Here is a 12008-nt window from a genome sequence, read left to right on the forward strand (position 1 = left end):
CCCGTACAAAAAAAAGACTGGTTTCCCACGTCACAATTACAGGTGTCACTTTCTAAACACAGTAAAATCAACGATAACTTATCCGCGTATAAAATAGATAGTACAAAAAAGAGTCACTTATTAGCAAATAATAAACTCTCCAGGGGCATTTTAGAAATCATCCCTTTATATTTTTTGTCATCTTCCTTCGTCCTCGCTTCCTTCTCGACCCCTCGGAGGAAAAAGACGAAACTTCTCTACTTCCTTCCACTCCCAAAACGTTTTATTATTTATTTCAATAAATTATTAAAAATAAAAATGTAAATATTGAGGAGTGTCCCCAAATCCAAGCGCGTAATAGATATAGATAGAGAATGGTATAGTAGTATAACATTCATGAAAAGTCAAGTCACCGTAAAAGGCCTCACCGCGTTCACATTTGGGTACACGCTTACTCATCCGCCATGGGAGTATATATACCCAAACGACCCAAGTCTTCTTCATCTCCAAGGCTTCGTTTACTTATTTTCGACAGAGATCCATTTGTTCACACCTTCTTTTCAATCGATTCAACCAAACATTTTACTTTCTGCGCTTTCATACCTGTTTGATCTGTTTTCCCATGGAAATTAGCTCGGTCTCATTTCTTAACCAGGACGATATCTCCCATTTATACAGCTTGTTCCCCGAAATGGATGAGTTGGGTGTGAATCACGAGTCAAAAAAGAGGCGAAGAAAAGAAGAGGAATATGGTTTTGATGAGGTTGAGGGTTTCAGGAATGAAAATGGTGGTGGAGGGTTTAAGGAAATTCTCACTTCTTTGATTTTGCTTGACGAAGAGGAGAAGCAAGAGCAGAAGCAAAGGGAGGTTGATTTTGAGCAAGAGATTGCTAGCTTCGATTCTAATTTCAAGCTCGAGACTCAAGTCATGAACGGCTACGGTAATGATATGAAACGACATTATTCCCAATTGGGTGAGTTGGACCAGTCCAGGACCAAGCGGGCTCGCCGCTCCTCAGCTTCAACTGCGGCTGCCGCGGTGGTGGCTGCTTCTGCCTCTGCTGATAATCCAGTGCAGTCGGCTGCAGCGACGGGGCAGGTGGGCCAGCAGCACCGGCGGTTGTGGGTGAAAGACAGGTCGAAGGATTGGTGGGACCAGCACAATCACCCCGATTTTCCCGATGAGGAGTTTCGGCGGGACTTTCGGATGAGTAAGGCCACCTTCGAAATGATTTGCGAAGAGCTCGACTCGTCAGTGATGAAGAAGAACACGATGCTGCGTGACGCGATTCCAGTTCGCCAGAGGGTGGCGGTTTGCATATGGAGGTTGGCTACTGGTGAGCCACTCCGGCTTGTATCGAAGAGGTTCGGATTGGGGATTTCAACTTGCCATAAGCTTGTTCTTGAGGTTTGCTCGGCAATTAAGACGGTTCTAATGCCCAAGTTTCTTCAATGGCCCGATGACGAGAAGTCGAAGGTGATCAAGGATGAGTTTGAATCCATGTCCGGGATTCAGAACGTTTCTGGGTCAATGTACACAACCCATGTTCCAATCATAGCTCCCAAGATCAGCGTGGCTGCTTACTTCAACAAAAGACACACGGAGAGGAACCAGAAGACTTCATACTCCATTACAGTACAAGGTGTTGTTGATCCCAAAGGAGTTTTCACAGATGTGTGCATTGGTTGGCCTGGTTCAATGCCTGATGATCAAATATTGGAAAAATCTGCTCTTTACCAGAGGGCCAATCGTGGTCTTTTGAGAGACGTTTGGATAGTGGGAAACTCGGGGCACCCTCTCATGGATTGGCTGTTGGTGCCTTACACACGCCAGAACCTGACTTGGACTCAACATGCTTTCAATGAGAGGGTCGGAGAGGTTCAAAACGTGGCTAAGGAGGCCTTTGCGAGGCTTAAAGGGAGGTGGTCTTGCTTGCAGAAGAGGACAGAGGTCAAACTCCAGGACTTGCCAGTGGTTCTTGGGGCTTGCTGTGTTTTGCATAACATATGTGAGATGAGAAACGAAGTGATGGATACAGCTACCAAGTTTGAGATTTTTGATGATGAAATGATAGCTGAGAATAGTATAAGGTCGGTGAACGCAGCTCAGAACAGAGATAAGATTGCTCATAACTTGTTACACCATAGCCTTGCTGGCACTGGTTCTTTATAGTGATTTTTAGTTCAGGTTTTGATTATTGTAAAATTAGCTTCTCCCCTTATTCTTTTTTGGCTATGATTAAAGTAGTCATCCTCATAGAATAAACTCTACTTTTTATACGCTTTTACAAGATTGTATTCGATAGTTGAAATATATATTTTTGATTATTTTTACAAATTGGAGTTTTTTGTTTTTGAGTTTTGAGAAATGAGATGTTGCTGCTACGTAGTTCGTGTTTTGTTTATTCTACCCTTATCCACTCGAGGGTGTTAAGTGAAGTATGGCCCCTCCAAGTACAAGATTTTGACAAAAATTAAAGTAGCCAAAGAATTTCAACGACCCCATTTTTCAACGTCAGATGCCCTTTTGCAAGCAGCCATTTTCTCTGATGCGTTGGCCTTATGGCAACGCGTTAATGTTGTCGTTTTGTTCTGTCTCTCAATGTTTCGGGCTCTTAAACATGTCGCTCGTGGTAACACTATCATTGACCTTTTCAAGTTAAAACAACCCCTTTCTCGGCTTTGATAGAGGAGAGGAGAGGAGACTGATTAGGCAGTCTTTATACTTTGTTGTAGTATGATGTGTGATCCCCGTTAAGTGTGAAATTCCACAGTTGCGAATTGACCTTCACACCCACATGTATCATGCACAAATGAACCAACATGATAGTGATACGTAGCGTTCGATGTCATATTTAATATGTTAACAAACATTACAGAGGAATTTTTACAAACATATGAAGAACATTTGGGATTTGAATCCCCTATTTCTAACATACTTACCCTCATAAACAAACAAAGACAAGAACAACACACAAATAATCATCTTTCTACCAAAAGGTTTATTGAAATCGAGGAGTGGTACTTCGGCCTTGTTGGCCAAGCTTTTGAGCTTTTTAAAAGCACTTCTCCAAAAAGCTACTCTTGGGCTTTGTTTGAAATATTTTTTTAAATAAAAGCCCAAATTAATAGAACACCCACTCATAATAGCCTTTATAAAGTTAAAAGCCAAAATATAGTAATAAAATTTAACATTTTATTTGTGTATTGGAATGATGTTTCCTTTTAATTTTAGATGGAATAACCATTCCATCAAAATGATGGAAATGATATTTCAATACTTTATAAAGCAATCAAACAAAATAATGGTAAAAAATGATTTTTATTCCAATTTCATTTTTTTCAATCTTATTAATCTCAAGCAAACATCACTTTAATTTTTATATTGAAATTAAAATAAAGAGTGAAATGGGAAAAGTATCTTGATCCATTAGTAGAATTGAGTTGATGGGAATTGGGATTTTCTTTTTTTCTGTGCTAGGGCTTCCTGAGTTTCTTTTTTATTCATCTTCTCTTCTCGGACAGGGGTGTCAGCTTATTCGTATGTCTGGTCATGCTTGGCTGAGAGGATGTCTCTGCATATTGGGTTTCATTGGGGACAAGATTTTTCCTTTTCGGAGGTTGACGATGCTAGAGTCATGGTTTTGTGTGGGTGCTGCCATAGTCGATGTAATGCCCCGGATTCCCTATTATGGTTAATGGTTGGATTAGTAGGCCGGGAGGGTCATAACTGTTTAATTATGACATTAAATGTGTTTATGCATGTTTATGAGAATTATATTATGATATGATGTTAAATGCATGCATGTGAGTCCACATTTGTTTACAGGGGTGTTTTGGTAATTTGGCCCGTTGGGGGTATAATTGAATATCTGTTAGCATGTTAATGATATATTGTGAGACCACATTATAATGTGGATTGGTTCGAGTATTTCGACATGAGACGATCTTTAAACATGATTTATCGGTTTGGTCATAACAGGTTTGAGCTCGGGGCTCGGGGTGAGTCTCGGGGTGATATTTATGGTTATGGCGTTGCCGGGGATTTTAGGGTAACGGGATATGAATTATTGGTGTTTGAGGATTTTGAGATTAGCGGGAATTGGGAAGCGTTAATTATAATTAACGGGATAAGCGGAAAGTACCAATTTTGCCCTTGTGGTGGTTTTAGAGGCTTAAGATGACACAAGGGTATTTTGGTCAATTTAGGGAGGATATATGTGACTTTAGGTGGCTGTTGGCTGTAGAAAGTGGTAGACTAAACAGGACAAAAACAGAGACTCTCATCTTTCTTTCCCGTACACAATTTCCTTCATTCTTCCTTTGAGGTTTTTGAGTTCTAGGTGGGGATTCAAGCTAGGAAAATCAAGGGCTGGCTTGGTGGTCTTGGTTCAACCATTGAAGAAGGTTCAAATCTGAATTTGAGGTGAGTTTTAGTCACTGGTTTCAGGTGTTGCTCTGTTTTCGTTTTAGTTTTCAATTCATGGTTTTTGATGTGGGAAGTGAGAATCATAGGGGGTTTTTGTGCTGTTTTGATTGGGGTTTGATGAGGGTGAGCTATGGGTGTTATTTGGGGGTTTAATTGAGTGTTTGGAGGAGGTTTGGAGTTGGTTCGAAGGGTTAGTTCCAAGGGAAAACGCAGGGGAGAGTTGGCTGGTGCGTGCTGGTTTCTTGGCTGGTTTGCGTAATGAGCCGCGGCCTGTCTATGGTGTGCCGCAGCCTGTGTTGGCTTAAAAGGTGAAAATGGCCCTGTCAGGAGGGTGAGCCGCGGCCCATCAGGGCAGATTTAGCCAAAAAGGTGTTTTTATCCTGGGGATTCAAACCTTAGGCCTCGGGGTTGAACCTAGTACCTAGTTGAGTTATGTTTGATGTCCCGGAGGCTAGATCTTGGTTTGGGAACCCTCAGTTATCATTTTTATTGATGAATCCTATATTTTGGTTATGACCAGGTGACCGTCGAGGAATTTAAAGGTTGATCGTTCTCAGGGGTCGTTCATATAATAATTCTCACTCGAACCAAAGGTAACAAAACAGTGTATGAATACAGTTGCACCCTGTATAGGTATATGACATGCATGGTTTGATATTGGAGCATGTTGGTTGGTATATGTGGACGTGGATTGCATATTAAATGCTGATGTACGCTGATTACCTGTTTAAGACACTGACTAGTCAGGGACCGACTCTAAAGTCGAGAATCTCGCAGTGAATGGCTCTATGGCATTAATGCTAGACCGACCCTAAGGTCGAAGAACTTATAAGCGCTTGCCTGGTCTACGACCAGATGTCTATAGCCAAGGTATATGACCCCGGTGACCGTTTTTCACATGGCTAAGGGACGTTGTCCATAGTTTCGACTATAGAGTCGTGAGGAATGTTATGTTGATGACTAATCACCATACACCTGTCCTGACCAAGCTTATGAAGGAATCACTTATCAGTTAAGCCCTGGTGACCCTATCGTCACATGGCTAGAGGGAGCGATGCTCATTATTGTGACTGTTGGCTATTGTCACCTATTTGTTGGACTGATAGTCCTGAATGGTTATTATGATCATTGTTGATATTATATCATGCTATACTGTGTTTTCTTGCTGGGCCTTGGCTCATGGGTGCTTTGTGGTGCAGGTAAAGGGAAGGAAAAGCTTAACCAACCCTGAGTGGAGAGCTTGGGCGATGTGATGTACATACAGGGCCGCTTGACCGCCACGGTCAAGGAGTTCTCAGAGGGACTAGGGGTTTACCCTACTTTTGCCGCTTAGGCCGGCGGGGATTGTAAATTTGAAACTGTAGCGACTCTTTTGTATTATTGACATCTTGTAAACATTTTAAAAGGTTCATGAGCAGTTTATTTACTTAATGAAATGTACCCTTTCCTTTTTACTGGTTTTCACCTTAACCTGATAATAACACTTAGATCACGTTTTTAACCAAAGGACTCGGATAGCGAGTCAAATTTCTGGTTCACCGTTCACCGTAACTGTTCTGGGGTAACCAGGGCGTTACAGTCAAGGTGGATGTTGCCATTGCTAGGAGAATCTGTTCAGTTAAGGCCAGATTGTGGGTTTGGGACCTTTGGTTTGGGATAATTCTATGGAGGTGGACGGGAGGTAGTAGATTTGAAACCACACTTGTTTGGTGGTTGATTTTTATTTTAGTTTGGTTTTTTTTTGCCTAGTTTTGTTGGCTTTGTTTTGTTTAAATTTCAAAATAATGGTGTGTTTCAACCACCGCCCTTGTAACGCCCTAATTTCTCATAAATTATCGAGAATACAGCGTTGGATCATAAACATAAACATTGCTCTTTTATTGAATGAAAATTTAAAATAAGTAAATGGATCCATGGTTTTACATAAATAAAATAATTGTCTTTAACATACTAAAATGGGCAACATTAAATACAACTTTAAAAAAAACATGCTTTAATAAAAATAGGTTCGTCTGATCTTCCTCGACTATATGGTCCCCACGAGTACATCACGAAGCCCCTAGGTCACACTCGCCACCGGCCTTTCTATCTTTAATTGCCTGAATCAATAACATCATAAGGGGTGAGCTTCTAAGCCCAGTACGAAAAATACAAAAAATAGTCAGTCATATAATCATATAATTAAACATGTCATAAATTTCACAAGCGTCATAACAAAACTTATTTATACTAATCATACAACATCATAAAACCCTAGGTCATATCATAGCCTAAGTCATAATCATAATCTACATCATAATTCATAGTCATAAGTCATAATCATAGGTCATAGGTCATAGTAACAAGACAGATATAATAAAAAGATAAGTGCCTATACAGGGGTGGCAATTAAGCTCCGGACAATAGTCCGTCATAGACCGTACATCAACTTAGGTTTGTCATAAAAGTTTGGCAACAGAGCCTACCGGACATAGGTCCATCATACATCATTGGACACCTTAGGTCCAGCCACACTTATCCCTTTATTGTACCTGAAATGTTAGGTCATACAAAACATAAACTAGGTCATAAACTAAACTACCTAATTTTCCTTATCTTGAGTGTGGAGAGAAAAAGAAAGAGAAGAGATTGCTTGCTATAGAAAACATCCAATCAACCTTAAATACAAAATAAGATCTTTATATTAGAGCCTTATAATAAAATTATACTTTCAAGAATTTTCTAAACCTCATAAATTCATACCTTCAACCTAGAACCAAAATGATGAAACCCCGAGTCTTCTCTCTAATGTCTTTCTCCAACAACAACACTGAAAAACCTAAGTTTTTACCTATCTTTCCAATTTTACAATATTCATATAGATATTATCTTGATTTATGCTTGAAAATTGAACACTAAATCATAAGAATCAACACATGAAATTACAAGCTTCGTCTGCACTGAAAACATATTCCAGCCGACTAGTGCTTGGGTTCCCTGAACCAAAGTAATAACTCTCACTATATCAAGATGTAATTTTACAATAACCAGTTCAAGATTAAACTTGTAAACTATACAATCTTTCTAAAAATACAGTGAAGCTTTTTACCCTAAATAACCAAATCCCTTGGTTATAGATGCAAGATCCCCTTGCTTCAATGTTGAACTCCCTTCAACAATATTTCAGATTTGAACACCTTCAGATCTATGGCGTCAAGACTCAGCTGAAATCCCTTCAGCAATCACAGCTTGACTTCCGAGCTTGCACAGAAACCTTGAATCACCATCAATGAAGTTTCTTGCAAGAACCTACAAAAATCAATAGAACAAAGAGAAGAGTAATACAAAGCACAATATCCAACAGTCCGATCTAAGAGAGTTAGTTGTAACTAATTAACCAGGCCAGTATATATACTTAGCTACAATTAGGTATAAACCATAAACAACCAACAACTATTAATCACTAACAACCTTGTTGTACACACAGGCTGATGTGGACACTTACAAAAAAATGAACAAACTCCAGACACAACATAAGACCATTCCAGACACGACTGGACCTAATTTGTCATACTGAAAATATTGATCCTTATAATCTCCCCCTTGACAAATTATGGTCAATGACAAAAAAATCAGTGCAAATCAAAATATTAACCATGCAACCAACAAGAGTCTAGACAAACAGTAAACAGAGTCTTAAACAACCAAAATAACAAACAAAATATAAAAGAGTCTGGACAAACAGCAAACAAATTCGTAAACAACCAAAATAACAAAAAACAACACGTGATCAAAACTATAAGATAAGTAATATAAGATCATCTCCCCCTTCATTGAGGATAATCTTTGACCACAATCATTTGACAGCTGCATGAGATTGCTCCCCCTGGAGAGTTGCAGTGGAATCAGGAGCCTGAGTAACGGCATCGGGAAGCTCAGCTGGAGATGCGGTGGCCAACTCTGTGTCAGCGGGAGGCACTGTAGACGAAACTGGGGGCACCAGAGATGAGACCCGAGCAGGAGAAGTAGACTCCCCATGGACAGGAGTTGAAGACTCAGTAGCAATAGAAGACTCACCAAATGAGTCTCGATGAAATGTAGGAGGAGAGACATCGATCGAAGGGGTAAGCTGAAAGCCATACTCAGTCTGGACAACCGTAGATTTGATAGTCTGAATAAGCTTGTACATAGATGCCTCAAAAGCAAATTTCCTCTTCTGATCTTTCTTGTAGCGCTTAATGAAGTCCTTGAACTCGATATACAACTGTACTTGCCAACTGGAATCAGACAAACCCTTAAACAAAGGAGCTTTGAGCTTAGATGGCTTCGAAGAAGAAGAAGCAGTGGAAGGAACCTTCTTGTTGAGAACTGTTAGAAAACTTTTAGACAAAACAAGATTCATAACCTGGAAGTCATGTGTGGTCAATGGTGGTTTTGCAGGCTGAATAATCTTTTGAATCAAACTTGGATAAGGCAACTTGTTGCGAGTACCAGTGGAGGAAGCCATATCAAAAATTCGATCATAGATGAGACTGGACAAATCAATGGACACCCTAGTTCCCACAGCATACAGAAATTTCCCAATCTCAAGTGTAACAGAGGATAGGTGAGAATTGGGAAACCAATTATATAAGGTCACTCGATGAAGAACTCTATAGAATGGAGTCATCTTTGTTACAGGAATATCATGATTCCCCCAAACATAATCAGACTGGCCAGTTAGAGATTGACCCATGGTAGTTTGAACTGGACTGTAGGTTTTATTGTATGCAAGTTTAAGCACTTTTGGAACATTGAGTACATGAGCTATAGTGGATGGCGCAAATTTTATACGACTACCCCTCACAAAAACAATAAGACAATCTACATTCTCCCCATCTAAAACAGACTTATCTAGATTAGCATAGAACTCCCTAATTAAAATGGGATGAGGAGACACCAATTTGGACATTATGAAAACAATGCCTAGACTTTAAAAGTGCAACTAAATCAGGAAAATCCTCCAAAACAACAGAATATTCAAGCCACAATTCTCTCACAGCAAACCATATTTGGTAATGCGAAGCCTTAATAGCATCTACAAAGTACTGAATAGAGATAGGATCAACAGTAGACACAGAATCCTTAGGGCTAGAAACGCGCTTGGATTTTTTATGAGAAGGTTCAAACTCAGGGGCCTTGGACTTACGTTTTGGAGCTAAAAACTCATGCTTTATCCCCAACTGATCGCAGAAATCTGAGAACACAGTGTTCTCAAACTCCTTTCCATGATCACTTCGTATCCGATAGACTTTCCCAATCTTAGATTCCTTTTCATTTTGGAGCTTGAGAACCAAGGTTGAGAAGAGTCCAAAGGTGTCTGACTTTTCTTTGAGGAAATCTACCCAAGTGTACCTAGAATAATCATCAATAAGGACCATGACAAATCGTTTACCACTTAGACTTTCATTCTGCATGAGTCCCATTAAATCCACATGTATCAACTCTAGCACACGGAAGGTGAGTAGCATGTTTACGGGAGGATGTGAGGATTTTGTCTGTTTTCCTAGTTGGCAAAGACCACATAACTTATCTCTAGTGACTTTCATCTCAGGTATCCCTCGAACTACTTAGAGTTTCACAATTCTCTTCAGGTCTCTAAAGTTCAAGTGCCCCAGTATATAGTGCCACAGGTCTGGCTTATCAAGAAAGGATATGTTGCACAGAACTTGATTGCTTAGAGCATAGCAATTGTCGCTGGTTCTATTACTTGTCAAGACAGAGCACCCATTAGTTGCAACAAGATAGTGAGTTTTAGTAAAACTTACAGTGTAATCATTGTCGCAAAGTTGTTTGATGCTAATCAGGTTTGCCTTGAGACCTTTAACGTACAACACCTTCGTCAATGGAGCTACTCTATTTAGCACCAGGTCTCCTTTTTCAAAAATCTGACCCTTTTTCCCATCACCAAAGGTCACAGCTCCCTCATTTCCTTCTTTATATTTCACTAACACGTTTTTGTTGCCGGTCATATGTCATGAACATCCACTGTCGAAGTACCATTGATCTTCATGAAAAGCTGAAAGAGAGGTGTGAGCAACTAATCCAACATGTGTGCCAAGAATAGTTTTTGGTTTCCACTCACTATACGAAAACTTCCCATTGAATCGATTTGGTTGTTGAAAGCTATTTGGACGATCGATCATAGCTTTCAAATACGTCTACAACTTGTAGCATCTGGGTCTAATATGTCCTCTTCTGTTGCAGAAGTGAAAAATGGGAACAAACCTCTCCTTCTGAACCTGACCATCCAGGACAGTCTTCCTTCCTTAAAATCTCAATTTGGTAAGTCCATATGAGACACTGACCTGTTTAGAAGGATCTGGGAAACCAGAGCTGAGAGTATTGTGCAATGAGTCATCATGGTCTTATCTTCATTGTTCTTGGATGAAGAGGGATCATTAATTCCCATATTTCCCCCTTTCTTGTACAACATTTTGTAGCCAATGGATGTTCTATCTCCATATGGTTTTTGAAGTTGCAAAGTTTGGTTAATTGCTGCAATTCCTGGAGAGATAAACTCAAGAGCCTGTTTAGCTCTTATTAAATCTGTAGTCAGTTTGTAAATCTCACTGTCTTTCTCATCAAGCTGTTTTGTGAGCTTTTTAATAGTGTCCTCCAACCCATCCTTCTCAGATTCAAGTTGTTGTTTGACACAAGTGAGACCTTTGATCTGTTTAGCCATATACTCCCACTGAGCGAACATCTCCTCATATGCATGCAATCTCCCTTCACTGTCCACATCAGTCGAGATTGAGTTTCCATCTTCCTCTGAACACATTGATTGATGACTCTTTGCCATAAATGCCACAACCTGTTTCTATTCATCAGACCCGTCACTTGAGCTGGAGCTCTTTTCTTCATCACTATCACTCCAGGTTGCTGCTAAGGCTTTCTTCTTCTTAAGAGTGTTGGCACACTCAGCTTGAATATTTCTGAAACCGTCACACTCTCAGCATTGTATTCCCCTGTTTTTCTTGTCACCAGACTATTGGGTTTGCTTATTGTTTCCACCAAAGTTTCTTCTGGGAACATTCTCTTTTCCTCCTAGAAAGTTTTTCTTGTAATTCCTTTTCAAGAATTTTGCATAATTCTTGGTCAGCAAAGCAAGAGTCTCATCAGTGAATCCATCAGATGCATCTGAGATTGACTTATTTTCCTCCTTATGCACAAATGCAAGACTGTTATCAGTTTTTTCTTTTTCAGAATCTTTCTACTTCTTGCCTTTCTTCCACCGTGTAAAAGTCATTTCATAGTTCTGCAATGATCCAATTAACTCATCAAGATCAAGTTCCTCTACATTTCTAATTTCTTCTATAGAGGAAACTTTTGACATGAACTTTCAAGGCAGAACTCCAAGCACCTTGCGAACTAGTTTTGCATTTGAGAAAGTCTTCCCCAGTGCATAAGATTCATTCGAGTATCGCATAATTTGGCATGGAACTCCGCCACAGTTTCTTCTTCCTCCATAGACAGATTTTCAAAGGCTTTTGCCAACACTCTCAGTCTGGACTTCTTTACAGCATCAGTTCCTTCATTTTTTATTCTTAGTTTCTCCCAAGCTTCTTTGGCAATTTCACTG

General features: G+C 39.8%; 1 protein-coding gene across 1 annotated transcript; it reads left to right on the forward strand.

The window, feature by feature from the left end:
* The first annotated feature begins 470 nt into the window (after positions 1–470).
* Positions 471–2317, forward strand: LOC133797252 (protein ALP1-like). The gene has a single exon (XM_062235094.1). It carries the CDS (start codon positions 602–604, stop codon positions 2150–2152), a length of 1551 nt encoding a protein of 516 aa, XP_062091078.1. The 5' UTR covers positions 471–601; the 3' UTR covers positions 2153–2317.
* The last annotated feature ends 9691 nt before the right edge of the window (positions 2318–12008 follow it).

This window comes from Humulus lupulus, chromosome 8 (genome assembly GCF_963169125.1).
Source record: "Humulus lupulus chromosome 8, drHumLupu1.1, whole genome shotgun sequence".
NCBI lineage: Eukaryota > Viridiplantae > Streptophyta > Magnoliopsida > Rosales > Cannabaceae > Humulus > Humulus lupulus.